The sequence below is a fragment of the Cynocephalus volans genome, chromosome 1 (genome assembly GCF_027409185.1).
Source record: "Cynocephalus volans isolate mCynVol1 chromosome 1, mCynVol1.pri, whole genome shotgun sequence".
Classification (NCBI taxonomy): Eukaryota; Metazoa; Chordata; class Mammalia; order Dermoptera; family Cynocephalidae; genus Cynocephalus; species Cynocephalus volans.
In genome coordinates, this window is record NC_084460.1 from 41,769,351 (window position 1) to 41,785,849 (window position 16,499).

The 16,499-nt window shown below is 43.8% G+C and overlaps 1 protein-coding gene across 3 annotated transcripts in view; it reads right to left on the bottom strand.

The window, feature by feature from the left end:
- Positions 1 to 16,499, bottom strand: part of SLC13A3 (solute carrier family 13 member 3) — an 82,723-nt gene that overhangs the window by 34,542 nt on the left and 31,682 nt on the right. The window contains exons 2-5 of one of the 3 annotated variants that reach the window (XM_063108791.1): positions 13,713 to 13,978; positions 12,576 to 12,739; positions 4,463 to 4,529; positions 3,036 to 3,221 (exon numbers count right to left, since the gene is read on the bottom strand). In XM_063108791.1, the coding sequence (XP_062964861.1) occupies positions 3,036 to 3,221; positions 4,463 to 4,529; positions 12,576 to 12,739; positions 13,713 to 13,978 (683 nt within the window). Of the gene's footprint in view, positions 1 to 3,035; positions 3,222 to 4,462; positions 4,530 to 12,575; positions 12,740 to 13,712; positions 13,982 to 16,499 lie in introns of those variants that run through there. The other 2 variants (XM_063108797.1, XM_063108804.1) reach the window with 2 other exon arrangements.

Here is a 16,499-nt window from a genome sequence, read left to right on the forward strand (position 1 = left end):
TTCAAGGGTGCAGGCCCAGAAAGCCCAGATCTGAGTTTTTACTTGTAATTATATAATGTTAAATGTAGGCATTTAACAAAATACCAAACAAAACACATCTGCAGGCTGCAACCTCTGACCTATGCATTGCATATTCTCATAGAGCCTGGATGTTGTGCCCAAATGATGGGGATGTCTAGGAGTTCTTTCTCTGCCCAGCAGTGTCCAACCTCTTAAGACATTGTCAAGCCTGAAAGGATTAAAGACAATAACACTCAATGCTGGTTAAGATGTGGAAAAACAGGCAGATTTCCTGATGCTTGATCATTGGAACAATCTTTTGTAGAGAGGAATTTGGTAAAATGCATTGAGTCTTTAAAATGTGCATACTCTTTTATCCAAAAATTTTACTACTAAAAATATATCTTAAAAAAAAAAAATGTGGTCAGCATAGAAAAGGGAAACAGTAAGTTAAAAAATGGTGTATACAAAAGTCTGTGAACACAAACCCACTCCCAGACACTTCTAAACAAGTGAACAAACAAACTAAAATATTAACAGCTATTGCATAATAAGCAAGCAAACTAACAAAAACATTAATAACCTCTATGTAGTGGGATTATGAGAAATTTTTATTTCCTTCTATTTCTTTATCTGTATTTTCTACAATGAATAAGCACACCTCTGTCATTAGACAAAAGAAAACTAAAAATATTGTTTTTAAAATATTAAAATATCAGAAGATATGTTGTCAGTCTCATAATTTATAGTAGCAAACTAGTAATAATAATAATAAAATGAAAAACTAAATGCCCATTAAAAATAAAATACTTTATTAAATATACTTTATAAAATATACTTTATAAAATACTTTATAAGATATTTTATTAAAATTAAATACTTTTTTTTTCAAAGATGACCGGTAAGGGTATCTTAACCCTTGACTTGGTGTTGTCAGCGCCACGCTCTCCCAAGGGAGCCTTGGGCCGGCCCTTAAATACTTTATTTTTTAAATAAAGTATGACACTTACCCAAAATGGGAAAATTTATAGTCATTAAAAATTATGTTTCTAAAAAATTGCAATGATAAAATTATACTCTAAAACTGTATAAACAATATGATGACAATAAGGTTAAATATATTCATATATTTAATGAATTCACATAGAAAAGACTTAGAAGGAAGTCTGCTAAAATATTAAGAATGTGATTGAAGGTATTTCAGACTTAATTTTTTCTATATTTTCCAAGTGCTCTATAATGTGCTTATATCATTTTACAATCAGAGTAAACCAATAAAATGTATTTTGGGAACAAGAACCAAGGGACCACTCAGAGGAGCTATTTCTCCTGTCTCCCCAGCCTCCTTTTGGCTCTGAGCTGGAGAATCAAAATCAATATTGCTTGGAATTCCTTTTCAATCCCTCCTTCCATATCAGAGGGTCCAAGTTTGTTTGTTGCATACAATTTGCATGTAATTTACTCAAAATCCTACATGTTTAATATTTTTACTTACAGCTCTAGTGCTTTTTCTCTAATTTCTTTCAGGTTGGAAGAAAATCCCACTCACATTAGAATAGACAGGCAGTCTGAGAACCCTCTGACAGCAACTGCCCCTTGCCCTTCTCTCCATCCCCCAACTCAGGCCCTGCCCCCCACCCCCAGAGCCCACCTCTTCCTGTCCAGTCCTGGGGGTGGGCTCCAGCAAACCCTAATACCGAATGCCAGCTCCGACCTCAACAAAAACCAAGGAGACTAGAGGGCCAAGCCTAGAATCTCCCCACATCTGAAGAAGGATCATCTTAGATTATGGTTTTTCTGTCACTGACCAAAAGCCACGAGGCACAGCCAGGCCTTGTTCAAAGAATAGAAAAAAGACACGTACGGTTTATAGCAGAACTCAGTGGGCTCAAACCAACTGGTAAAATATGGATATTCAGCCCCTACCCCATACCTCCTGAATTAGAATCCCCGTAAGTCAGGCCCAGACTTCTTCCCTTCCCCTAGTGATTTGAATTTGCATGCATGGCTAGGAATCACTGGTTTCTATCATCAGATCTTAAAATCAAAAAACTTGAGAGCCGACCTCGTGGCGCACTCAGGAGAGTGCGGCGCTGGGAGCGCAGCAGCACTCCCACTGCGGGTTCGGATCCTATATAGGGATGGCCAGTGCGCTCACTGGCTGAGCGTGGTGCAGCCGGTCCCCCCCCCCCCCAAAAAAAAAGACACACACAAAAAAATTTGAGAATGGAGTAGAAATTCATCTTACCCAGGGGTTAAGGTTTTATTTATTTATTTATTTATTTTTTGACCGGTAAGGGGATCGCAACCCTCGGCATGGTGTGGTCCGCACCATGCTCAGCCAGTGAGCTCACTGGCCATCCCTATATAGGATCCGAACCTGCGGCCTCAGTGCTACCAGCGCTGCACTCTCCCCAGTGAGCCACGGGGCCGGCCCAGGGGGTAAGGTTTTAAAATCAGCATGTGAGCCAAACGTGGGTGTACTGAAAACTCATGAAGATAGCTTTGATTACTCACAAGTACAGTACTACTGATGGTTTTATTACCCCAACTCTCTCAGGAAGACCAACAGGGCCAACCTTTCTCCCTTCATCTTCATAGGTTTTTGATTCTTTGGTTGAGCACCTGGTAAAGAAGTTGGCCAGCATCTGGAACCATGTTGAATATCAAATACTTTTTGTTGCAGTTTGCCAAATGCTTACATTTGCATTTATGTAAATTAAATGAGCATGGGATACATCTCCACTGCAAAGGAATCTTAGAAACCCAGTCTCTCAGAATCCTGCAATCTGAAAATCCTAGCGACAACCCTGAAATACTAAATTTTAAGAATCTTAGAGACCCGAGGCTTGGAATAATGGACTGAACAAGTCATCAGTAGGAGAATCCTTCTCTTTTATTCTCATGGCCTGACCACCAAGTTGGGTTTCCATAGATGGCCCTTAATACATTCCCTGAATGCTGAATAAATGGGGAAAAACGGACAGAAGGAGCAGAAACCTCAGTGTGGGCAGGGACACTTTACTTTGTTTTACCTCTTGAGCTGGCCAAGTAGGATGAGGTTGGGGGCTGTGCCCGTGAGGGTGGTGGTGCCCCCGATGCTGGCTGAGTAGGGGATGGAGATGAGGAAGCCCTTCCAGACGTTCCTGCGATATTCCTCCTCCTTCTTGGAGTCAGCCAGCAGATCCAGTGGAGCCTCCACCTCCTCAGGGTGGTCTTTGCTTTAAATAAACCCAAAGAGAATCCATTCAGAACACATTCAGAATTCCCAGCCTTGTGGAGAAACAGGCTACACACTGCCTGGGGGTTGGGAGAGCTAAGTGGTCTTTCTGGAATGCAATTTGGCGCAGACATCAAAAGCCTTTAAAAATGTGCATCCCTTCAGCTCGGATATTCTACCCTAAGAATTTTTCCTAAAGGAATAGACAAGTGCTTCAGGTGTGGGTACAAGGGAGTTCACCATGGCATTAAATATAAATAGGAAACAACCTAAATGTCCCTCAAAAAGGGATTGGCTATATAAAGATGGTCCTCTTGCTGAATGGAACACCAATGCAGCTATTAAAATGATGATTTAGATGGGTGTTTTTTAAGATGAAAGAAAAGTCAGGGAACAGTATTACTTAGTTTTTTAATTCTAAAAATATTCATGTTTCATGAATAATCATGTATTTAAAAGGTCTAGAATGGTATACACAAAGTTGTTTTGATGCCTTTCTTGGGGGAGGAATTATGGATTTTTTTTCCTTTTATTCTTTATTTGTATTTTCTGGATTGTTTTCCCTGTATACTTAAAGAGTTTTAGAAAAGAATGAAATTAAGAATATTAACTATATAATTAAAAGATCATGATGTTGGCAAATTTATTGAGATGAAAAGATGTCGACTACACTCCATTAAGTGAAATAGCAGGTTACAAAGCAGCATTATGGGTGGTACGTAGCAGAGCCAGAGTTTCAAGTCAGGTCTGGGTGATTCCAAATCCCATGATCATAACCACGTTGCCATAAGCAAAGGACGCTGAAGACTAAATGAGACACCCATGTAAAGATGCTTTCTAAATCTTACAAGTGCAAAGGCCTGTTATTGTTCAGAGGACATTTTTTGTCTCTAGAGCCTCTTGACCCTGCCTGCCTGCATGCCTCTTCTCCTTGACTATTATGTAGTTTGTACTGTCTTGCTCTTCTGGGTCCCTCCTTTCAAGAAGAAAGCACCTAAAACCCTCAACCTCACTCAGACCTTTAGGGATTTAATGTGCTCCCCTGCCCTTCCCACATCCACATTTTTTAAAAAGGAAGCTTGCCTAAGCCACAAGGATGAATGATGGAAACTTGGGCATTGGGTCATTTGGAGAAAAATTCAGAGAATGGAGGGGAATTGCTTGCAGCAAAGAATTGAATCCTTGTTCGGCATCTCCTTGAATCAAGCACTGGCTTCTCTATGAATTTCACCAGGAACTTACTCTTCTGTGCTGGCAAGAAATTTCATCTCCGTGGGCACAGTGTGTAGGCCATTTCTCCGCACAGCAGCTAGGAAGAAAGAGCATGATGTCTTTAGTGTAACATAGCAAATGGGACAGGAGTGTCCTGATGCTTGTGTAGTCAGTCAAGAATGCCATCTTCGTTGCCAAGGATCCTGTACTATTCATTGAATTAAAAAAATAAAAGAGAAAGAAAGAAATAGAGAGAAGGAAGAAAGGAAGGAAAAAGAAAAGCCAAGGCACTTACCATTCCATCTTCCTGACCCACCATCCACACTGGAGATGGCCCCAGGCCCATGCGCAGGGTGTTAGCTGCAAGGCTGCTTGACAACCCATAACTCAAGCCTTAATTTATCTGAGCAGCCATGGCTAAAGCAATATTTGGGAGAGACCAGCTATGAATGGTAATGGATCAGCAATGGGATGGGTGACCCCAATTGTCCATTCATTCATTCATTCATTCATCCAAAAAGTATTTATTGAGCACTTACTATGTGCTATTGCCTGTAAACTCAGGGTACTCAGTGACCAACATATAAAAAGTTCCTTGCTCCCATGAAGGTTATATTTTAGAAGGGGATACAGGCAATATATGAATAAAGAAAATTTCAGGTAGTGATGAATGTTATGGATGAAATAAAACTAGGCAATGTGACAAAAAGTGACTGTAAAGTGGGAAGGGGGAGCAGGTAGACTATGAGGTCAGGTCGACAGAGAAGACACTGTGTGAGCTGATGGCATTTGATCTGAGACCTCAAGGATAAAAAGGGGCCAGTCATATGAAGAGCCATGGGATCATTCTAGGAAACAGGAATAGCAAGTGCAAAGGCCCTGCAGTAAGAAGGCTGGCAGAGTTGAGGAACCAAGAAAGTCGAATGTGCTGGGAAAGTGGTAAGGAGGGAAGGCCTAGGAGGGATGGGGGATGGGGTGGGCAAAGGTCCAAAGGAGCCAAATCAGGAATGGGGATTCCCTGAAGACTTTAGTGCCCAAGAGGGATGACATGATTTACATTTTGCCAACATCTCTGTACCTGGTAGGAGAGGATAAGCTGCAGAAGGAAAGAATGAAAGCTGAGAGCTCAGTTCAGGATCTATCACTTTTTCCAGGTGAGACGATGGTGGCTGGACTAGCCTGGTGACTGTAGAAACCAAGAGTGAATAAGCTGTGGATGTGTTTCAGTTCTGCTTTTGGGGTAAGAGCTCAGTGCAACTCAGAGCCCAGGGCCAGCCCTCAGCCTCATGAACCCTAGCCAATCAATCATCAGTAAATCTTTATGGAGTGCCTCTCCTGTGCCTGACACAAAGTGACAAGACATGAACATCATGCTTTGTGGAGCTTCCCTTCCAGTGGGAGAGACAGACCATAGACAAATAAGCATCATATATAGTAGGTCAGGTGCAGATGAGTGTCATGGAGAAGCAGAGATGGGGACAGGGGTTCTGAGTGAGACACCTTTTTCAAGACTCAAGGAAAGTCTGACCGAGAAAAAAGTGACCGAGAAGAAAGTCTGTCTGAGAAGAGTCTGACTGAGAAGGAAAGTCTGAGAAAGAAAGTCTGACTGAGAAGGAAAGTCTGACATAGAACAGAGACTTAAAGAAACTGAAGGGATGAGCCATGCAAATATCTGGGGTGATGAAGAGCAGGTGCAAAGACCCTGAGGTGAGAGTGTGCCTAGTGTCTTAGGAGTAGAAGAGAAACCAGTGGGGCTGGAGGGACCAAGGGAAAGGAGAGTAAGAGGAGGCGAGACGAGAGAAACAGCAAGGGTGGGGATGGCAGGAAGAGAGCCAGGTCATGCAGGGGTCTCCGAGCTCACAGTAAGGACTTTGGCTTCTTTGAGTTAGCATTTGAGCAGAAGAGGGTCAGGACAGAATCTGACTTCACTTTTAAAGTATCCCTCTGCTTTAATAGACCATACTCCCCAGGCGCCTTTGACCATATTTTGGAGACAAAAATAAATAAATAAACTGAAAGTTCCTGCAGCTGGAACCACCACCAAGGGCAAAACAACCCACCCTGGGAGTTGGGGGTGTGGCTAGTGGCTAAACATGTGGGCCCTAGTTTGAAATCATAGCTCCATCAATTACTACGTGACCTTAGGTCACTGGTTCTCAACAGGGGCCAATTCTGCCCCACATGTGTGTTGGGCAATATCTGGAGACAGTTTTGGTGGTCACAACTGGGGGGGATGGGGGGTGCAGTTCTGCTACTGGCCGGGAATGCTGCTAAACATCCTACAATACACAGGTCAGCCCACCCTGACAAAGAAGTATCCTATCCAAATTGTCAATAGCACTGAAGTTAAGAAACCCTGGTTTAGATAAATCTCTTAATCTCCCTGGACTTCAGTTCTTTAATTCACAAAATAGATGTAACAATTCTCCTAGGATTGTCTAGAGGATTAAAGATTTAACCCATTTAGAGCAGGGACCAGCAAACTTCTGTAAAAAGCCAAAGTGAGTATTTTAGGCTTTGGGAGCCATGTGGTCTCTGTTATGACTTCTCGGCTCTGCCACGATAGCAGGAAAGCAGCCACAGACAGTACATCAGTGATTGAGTGTGGCCAAACCTTTATTTTGAGACACTGAAGTTTAAATTTCATATTATTTGCACGTCAAAAAATATTTTTCTTCTTTTGATTTATTTCTACCATTTAAAAAGAGAAAAACTATCCTAAGCTCACAGGCTGCCCAAAAAGCAAGAGATGGGCTGGAATTGGTGGGCCATGGCTTGCCAACCGTTGATATAAAAATTTTAACAGGAAGCTGAGTACTAGCAAGGATTCAGTAAATGTGGATTACTCTTGAGAAAGAATAAAAAAAGCAGCCCCTGACATCCGGAACTGGTCTGACATTCACAGCCAAGCCGTGTTATTCTCTGTTGGACCTCAGCAATCTAACAGAACAAGAACCTCAGACAAAGTCACCCTGAGACTGTGACAGAATGAGACAAGGCAAGACCACTTCATAATCTTGTCTAAGTGCAAGGTCACTATGCTGCCCACATACTACCAAGCTCTCCACTCCCTTGCTAAATGAGCGACTGCATTGCTTTACTCAGTCATAGAACAGCCCCTGGTGTCTGACTGCACACAATCTAGAACAAACCTTGCTTCCTTAGACCTTCCCCCAAGTGATTCAACCGGAGCCCAAATCCTCTCACAGATTCTTTTTAATACCCTTTCACTGAGATACTCACAGCATGGTGTAGGCTTTTCCTGCCTGCTGCAATGAATAATAGACTCGGCTTGTTTATCTACCTAGAGTTCCTGGGGTCTTTGGCTGAAGGGTGTTGATACTCTGAAAAGGAACTCTAGCAGAGAAAAAAAAAAGTTTAATCTTTTCTTTTTATGTGGAATTTTCCTTCACATGGAAAGCAGGCCACATACTCAGCCACATGGCTGGGAGGAAGGGGCTGGACCCCAGCTTCAGCTCTTTTCCGGTCTCGCCCCCTGGCTTGGGAAGTCCCTTTCCCACCTGGGCTGCTATTTGCCTGTTGGTACCATGAGGGAACAGGATTTCATGGTGACTGCCTCATTTTTATTGTGCCCGAGGCTGGCCCTGCTGACTGCCAGCAGGGGCCTGGAGAATGAAAGTCAGGTCATCTCAGCCCAGGCCATGGGGACAAGGGCCTCAGGGCTCGCGTGATGGGAACACATGTCCAGATGCAGTGCCCGAAGCTAGAGCCCAGAGCACTGAAGCAGGAAGCGAAGGGCTGTTAATAGCATACTGATGGTGGGGGCAAAGTCACTCCCCAGGGGATGGCCAGATAGAGAGGACTCTGACCCAGTGACCCCTAAGCTACCCCCAATCTCTAGCTCATTCTATACCCTTCCTGCCTAGGCCGGGACCACAGCTTCACACAGTATCCAGGTCCACAGAGTCATCAGCATCTCAGGCATAACCCACAGCCTCCTTCCTCAACCCTGACTGGACACTAGAATTCCCTGGGGGTCCCCGGGCCCCATGCTAGAGAGTCTGTTTAGTGGCCCTAGACTGGGGCCGGGCCCTCAGTATTTCTGAAAAGTTCTGCAGGTGATTCTGTTGTGCAACCAGGGTTGAGAACAAGTCGTCTGCAGTTACAGACGGGGGACTGAAACCTCCAGGGGCTGCCCATGCCTCAGAGGTCTGTGTGCTCACCAGTTTGCCATAGCGGCCCAAAAGACCACGTGGAAACAGGCCAGTGCGGCACAGTCTCCAAAGAGACCTCTCCAGGTCCAGAAATCACTGGTTAATTAGGAGATTGGTGCTTACGTAAGGTCTTTTTCGAGTAATACCAATCCTTGAGTTTGTATCAGGCGGGGAGACTGAGGACTTTCACATTTGCAATCTTACAGCAGTCTGGGAGCTGCCTTGGAAAGCTAGGTGAGATTTATTACCTTCCTCTTTACACTTGGGGAAACTGAGGCCCAGAGATGCGGGTTAAGGTTGGGATCAAGAGGACCCAGTGGGTTAGTGGCAGAGTCAGGCTTGTACCATGGCATGGTGTGCATAAGCACAGATTCCGGATTCAGACAGAACTCAGCAACTAAATTACCATGTTACTGTGGGCAAATCATTTTGCCTCTCTGAGACTCAGTCACCTCATCCATAGAATTGGGATCCTCTATCTCATGATGCAGTTATGAAGATTAAATGAGCTAATGGGTATGAAAAATTTAGCAGAGTGTCTAGCATATGGTGGCTCTTCAGAAAATGATAGCTCATTATTGTTGCTGCTGCTGGTATAGACGTCCCTCCTGAATTTAAAGTCCCTGGGAGCCCCCTTGTTCCTCTCATGGCCCACTAACAGAGTCCACTCCCTCCACCTCTGTCCTCACCTCCTGCCCCCTGGTCAAAACACAGAAACTGAGTGAAAGGGATTATCTCTTTTTGCTTTGGAATTAGCCTTGTTTGAGGTCAGACACGCTGATCATTAACCAATTCCTACTCTTTGATCCCATGGTCTGTGAAAGTAGGTATAGCCCCAGCCTCCCTGGGTCTCTTCCTTCCTGACATCTTGCAGCATAGGGAGGAAGACTTTGGAGTTCACTACACAACCACCGCTGTGTGTGACCTTGAGAAGTCCCTTCCCCTTCCTGGGTCTCAGATTTTTTTCACTTTTATAATGAAAGAATTGGCTTTCAAACATTTGCTTGGGGGGAGGCAGAATAATGGAGAGAAAGAATGCAGACTCTGAAGTCAGCCAGCCTGGATTTAAAACACCAGAGCCAGTGTTTTGAAACTATGTCACATGGGAGGCTATTTCATCCTCCTTTTTTATTTCTTCTTCAATTTTTATTCCTCTAAATGAGGTCAGTGCTAGCTCCATCTCATCCAGATATGAGGCCCTTAGAAGAGTCCTTGTATTAAGTAAGTTCTCAGTAAACATCTGTTATTGTTATTTGGAAGCCCACTGTATAAAACAGATAAAGTGGATCTAGCTAGGGTTGGAATGGAGGGAAAGACAGAGTCCCAGCCACTTTTTGCCACTCCAGGGTGACTGTGGGGCAGTTCTCTCAGAGCCCCATGACTTGGGGGTAACAGTTTAAAGCCCAGTAATGCTAATACTGTACAGCAGGCTGAATCTGGTCCACCCCGTGTTTTTGTGTGGCCTGCCAACTAAGAATGGTTTTACTATTTTTAAATGGTTGGAAAAAATCAATGGAAGACTAATATTATTTAATGATATGAAAATGATATGACATTTTATTTTCAGCACTCAAAATAAAATGCTATTGCCACATAGCCACGCATGCTTGTTTATGTTTTGTCTGTGGCTGCTTTCTCTTTGTGAGGGCAAAGGTGAGTAGTTGCAACAGAGTGGCCCACAAAGCCTAAAATATTTACTATCTGGTCACTTACAGAAAAAGTTTGCTGACCCCTGCCATAGAGCATCTCTTCCCTTCCATGTGGAAGACTTAGCCCTTGCATAGAACCTGTCTCCACTACTTTACCAATATTGTGATTCTGATTACATCATCGGGTTCTTCTCCCTGAACCTTATCTGTAAAGTACTTATAATTATTCCTAGTTTTCAGGGCAGTTGTGGAAATAAAATAAGCAGGACCCCTTAGTGCATGATGGATAAATACTCATACCACTGTCAGCAAGTGAGATTAACTTAGGAGGTATATGAATCAACATTTAAATTTTAACAAATACATATTTATTTTAATGCATATTTGAAAAAAATATAACTAGCACACAAAACCCATGGTTTCATGCTTAATGCTTGTGATTTTAGTTGTGGTAAATGATCCAAAGCTTCTGGGGCAGATCTACCATCCAGCTCTCAAGATGGGTCCCAGCTGGAATCCCATCTGCCATCTAGTTCTCCCTCTTTGGGTCCCAGGTAGAATCTCTCACTTCTGCCACCATATTCATATTCCACCCAGCAGGAAGTAGACAGCAGGAAGGGCAGAACCCAGAGGTTGTGTACATCATTTCTACTCATATCTCATTGGCCAAACTTAGTCACCTGACCACATCTAATTGCAAGGGAAACTGGGAAATTTAGTCTTTTCTCTGCACAGCCATGTACCCATGTGGGGATTCTATTACTAAAAGAACAAAGGAAGAATCCATGCTGGGGATAAACCAACAATTTCTGCCCACATATGTATTGATTTAAACTTTCCTTTTAAAATATATTTATGTAAATTAAAAGTAAGACATTTTAAAGTGAACATGATGGGGCAGCTACTTTACAACCATGAGAGAAAGACCAAGAGAATCACAGAGTTGCCAACAAAAAGTCCTGACATCGTTGTGCATCTGAATTGATCCTGGAATTGCCTTTCTCTGACTTCTTGATATCTGAGGAAAATAAATCTTTTTTTCTTTAAGCCACTTGCAGCCAAAAGAATTTTCACTGATTTGAGTACAGCTGGTTTCATGGGTAAGAGGGTGGAACCAGACTACCTGGTTTCAAAGTCAGGCTCAGCCATTTGCCCACTGTTTGATTTGGGGAAGGCACTTTCCCTCTCTGAGCTGTCACATACTCATCTAAAAACACAGTGGCTAACTGTGTTTTGTTTTGTTAAGAACACAATATTAGAAGGTGGAGGAAATCAAATCCCCCCATTCATAGCACGTTACCACTGTTGGTTGCCCAAGGTCCCTCTTTTGTCTTATTTATTTATTTATTTTTAGTCCCTTCTGTCCCCATTTCCACTCCCATCCTTCCCATAGCAACCATTCTGTGTATAATGTGCAGCTTTTTTGTTTGTGTTTTCACAAAATGTTTTGTCATTCACATGTGTGTATATTTAGTTTACATATTGGGACTGTGTTCTATATCACATTCTGGTTTTCTTCCCAATCATAACTGTTTTATGAGATTCATTTATACAACTATATGGTTTGCTAATTCTTTTCTCTTACAAGCAGCAAAGTGCTCAGTGGTGTGCACCTACCACATTCACCCACCCTTTTGCTAGCAATGGAGCCCATGTGGCCACCAACTCCCCACACCACAAAGAATACTGCAGGGAATATTGCCATGTGTGTCCTCTCATGGGCTTGTGCAAGAATTCCTTTGGCATTTGCATTCAGGAGCAAAACTGCTGAGTTACAAGGTATATGCACATTCAATTGGATTAAATACTTGCAGAATGCCCTTTAAAAAGGCTGACCCAGTCTACATTCTTTCCAGCACTGCACATGAGTTCCCATGGCCCCCATATCTACCAGCACTGGGCATTTCTGGCTTTATATTTTTGCCAGTCTCATTGATTTAAATCTCACTGTTTCAATTTACATTTCTCTGGCTATTAATGATGTTGAGCACCTCTTCAAATGCTTTAAAACAATGTTTAATTATAGTACCAACTTCACAGGGATGTTTTGAGAGTTAAAGGGAATGACATATGTAAAGTGTTTAACTCATTGCTTGGTACATAGTAAGCACTCAATAAGTGCAGAGTTTTTAAAAGCAAGGTAACATGGTCTGACTTATCTAATTCTCAGTTATTATTATTATTAAAATACTTGGCACATAGTAGGTGCTCAATAAGTGTGCATTCCCTTGGCCTTTCCTGACATCCTTTGGACATCCCCCCCGCCCCCCACTCCTTCACACTGGTGGAGTTGGCCCCTGTCCCTTTCCACAGCCTCACCTGCATTCTCCTCACTCTCCCTGGTGATGTCCTTCCGACCCTCCTTCTGGTCAAAGAGACTCTTCAGGATGGCATTGGCAATGGGCAGCATCATGGCAGTGGAGGCAGTATTGCTCAGCCACATGGACAGGAACGACGTGGTCACCATCATCCCCAGGATGAGCCTGGGGAACAGAGGGAGTTAGAGGCAGATCCAGAACCCAGATCCAACCCATTTGTTTTACAGGTGGAATGTTAAGGCTCAGAAAAAGCAAGCCAATGACAAAGCGAGCACCAAATCCACTCTCCAGGCTTATTTTAGACTTTAGGAGACTTTGCTCAACTTTGCTCATATATGTTTTAAATCATATGTTGTGCTTTGTGCATTTAAAAACATTATTCTGGGATGATCCTTAAGATTCAACAAATTGCCAAAGCGGTTTGTGAAACAACAACAGAAAAGACTGAAACAACACCCCTATTTTAAAGGCCACTTAACCCTCTGAGAATAAAAGTCCAGCTCCTAGCCAGAGGGCCTGGGGCCCTGTAGGATTGGACTGTGCCTCCCCCTCTCTCCAAGCCCATTTTCCCATCCCCTCGGCTTCCCCTCCCCTCTCCAATCCCCTACCTCCACCACCCAGGCAGGTAAATGGTAAACAAGGATGATAACTCCAGCATTTACTGTTCAGATCTAAGTGATTTACCTGCATTCACTCACTTAATCCTCACAACAATTCTGTGAAGGAGGTGTTATTGCATCACCATTTTGCAGGCATAGAGAAGTTAAGTCATTTTCCAGAGCAGGTAAGCTGGGATTCAGCCCTGAGCAGTCTGGGTCATACTACTAAGGTGGCCTCCTCTAGAACTATGGGACTGGACTCCTTGGGGGTGGAGCCTCAGAGGGTCTCAGCATCTCAAGCGCTTCCAGGTGATTCTTATGCACCTCTGAAAACAACTGCCTGTGGTTCTAGCACTGAGTCTGGCACACAGCAGGTGCTCACTAAATATTCATAGTTGAGGGATGAATAAGTGAATGAATGGCAGGAAAAGATGAGTTTCTTGGCCGGGGTGACTAAATCAGGAAGAATGGGTTTGGGCTTTGAGAGGTGTGGTCCCTCTTCCTCCCCAGTGCAGGGCTGGCCTGTTACCTGGCCTTACCTGGCTGGCTGGACCCCAACGAGCATCAGGATCCTGAGGGCAATTCTCCGGTGCAGGTTCCACTCCTCGACGGCAGTAGCCATGATCAGACCACTGAGGAAGAGGAAGTTGGTGTCGAGGAAGTACTGGGGGCAGACCTTGCTGGAGGGCAGGATGCCCATGAAGGGGAAGAGGATGATGGGCAGCAGGGCTGTCACCGAGAGGGGCAGAGCCTCTGTGCACCAGTATACCACCATGAGCAGGATGGTGAACAGGCAGCGGCCTTCCTGTAGTGGGGGAGACGCAGACTCAGGGGTCAGTAGAGCTCAGGTGCAGAGGGGGAAGAAGTCCTGGGGCAGAGCCCATCAAGATGCAGTCTTGGGGAAGCTGTGGAGTATGTAAGTACCCAGAGCTTTGACCTTGAGCAGATGGCATCACCCTTCTGAGCCTCATTTTGGTCAACTATAAAATGGGGAAGCCATTTCTGTCCACCTCATAGGACTGTTGAGGACTAAATGAATGACCCCACTTTTTTAGAAGTAACCCCTGGATGAGGATGAGAATGAAAGCAGTTAACCTGATAGGGGATCTCAGAAAGTTCTAGAAGGGCAGTGGTGAAGTGAAATAGAGAAGAAAGCCAATACAGAGTATGTTTATGCAAAGGTTACCACTGTGGGTAATGGGGGCTCAGTCCTGATAAAAAACCCTGTGAGACAGTGTAGAACATGCCTCAGAGTTGTCCTGCCTGAGAGGCAAGGAAACTGGAGTAGTTGTCTGCCAACTCCTGGCCATCACTGGTTAAGGGCTGTCCTGGGAAAAGAAACTCCCTAATGCTTCTGGTCTTCCCCATGTACAGGTGGAGCATGCTCCTGCAGCCAGAGAAAACACTCCCGTGGAGCTTCTCAGATGCAGTAAGAAGCTACTGGCATGTACAGGAATGGTGAGGACCAAAGGGTTGTGGCAGGAGCCCAAGTAGCAACTGCCCCATTCATACATGGCACTTAGCATGATGCCCAGCACACACGGCACACTCTGAATAGTAACAATAACCAATATTTATTGGGCTGTTAAGTGCCAGGTGCTGTTTATTCCTCACAGTGAAGTGGGTACAAGTATTATCCCCATATTATGAATTAAAAGGAGGTACTAGCAAGGCAATGGCTGAGGTGCAAGGAGGTTACTAGCAAGGTAATGGCTGAGCAGACCAAGGCAATCTACCTCCATAGCCAGTGCTATTGACCAAGTACCCTGCTGCCATTATTGGCTCAATACTAGAACCAGTGAAAGGCAGACAAGGCAATTTAAGATTCAAAATAAAATTGATTGATGGTGGCTGGGCTGGGAGGTGTATGTGTTATGAGGGATGGGGTTACAAACAAAGGAGCATGAAGGAAACTTTGGGGTGATGGAAATGTTCTAGACCTGGGGTATAATGGTGGTTACATGTGTGTGTACATTTGTCAAAACCCATCAAAATAGAAACCTGCTCTCAAAACAAGAGAGCAATGGATGACAATGCCTCCCCACCTGATACATTGATGTCCCACAGGATCTGTAATAAACAGTGTTTTATTATTCACATGGACACTGAATAAAACTACTCACTGCCCCACCCTTGCTTTTTATATTGTCTCAAGGCAGTGATCTTTCATGTTCCAGGAAACACAAACTTTTTCTTGGAGTTGGTGCTGTCTGGTGTCACTTCACACTTCTTACTTCTTCCGCATGGTAAGTTTTGTTGGCTTTATTTGGTGTCCACAGGACACCATGCTAACAAGCACTATCCTAAGAGAACATATCCTCAGCTAAACAGGACAGTTATCAAGTTATGTAGAAGATGCTATGATTATTGAATCCATCTAACAGGGGGGCCAGGGCAGGACCAGGGAGCCCATGAGACAGCTCTGGCAATAATTCAAGTGCAAGATACTGGCTGCTCGGGGCTGGTGGGGGTGGTGCAGGTAGTGAGAAGTAGTCAAATTTTTATCTGTTTCCAAGGAAGAGCCAGAGAGCTTTGCTGATGGATCTGTTGTTGGTGTGTAAGGCAAAGAGAGAAGCCAAAGGCAATTCGAAAGTTGGTCTCAGTAACGGGAAGAATGGGATTGTCATTTACTGAGATGAGGAAGACCACGGAACACACTCACATGCACTATCATACCTAGAGAAACACATCCCAAGGCTGCTTAACATGCCCTACATTGGAGAATTTCCAGATTCCCAAGTCTCTTAGCTTTTGCACTGGTGCTCACATTCACTCAAGAAATTTGCAGATGAACAAAAAGTCTTCTGCAGAGAGAATTTCTGTACAGCAAATCCTGTTTCCCTATGGACTTAAGACACATTCTCCTGAAGGAAAAAAAATTAAATAGGCCTCCAGAGTTATCTAAAACTTACTTGTTAAGAGGGCAGAGAAGAACAATTGTAAAACAAATGAACCCAACTTGGAAGAACCCAGGTTATCAGACACACATGTTAAAGGTCAAAAGCAAAAGCAATAATATGAAATCAAACACCATGACAAAAAATTCTCTAAATTCTCATCATTCTTTCAATTTCCTAACCCAGGTAGATCTCTACATATCAGAGGTGAGATCGCTTAGAGGATCACAGAGGCTGCAGTCTATAAATATTTATAACCCCCAGTCCTTTGTTCAAGCTCAATTGTATACTGAATCACAATATATAAAACAGAGAAACCCTGAATGTAAAAATCAGATAAAAAGGAGCTTTTCTGAGAGAAGTGGGATGACGAACTGTCCACAGGGCTCCTCTCTTCTCTCTCTCCATTCCACCCACCCAGGCAGCCTC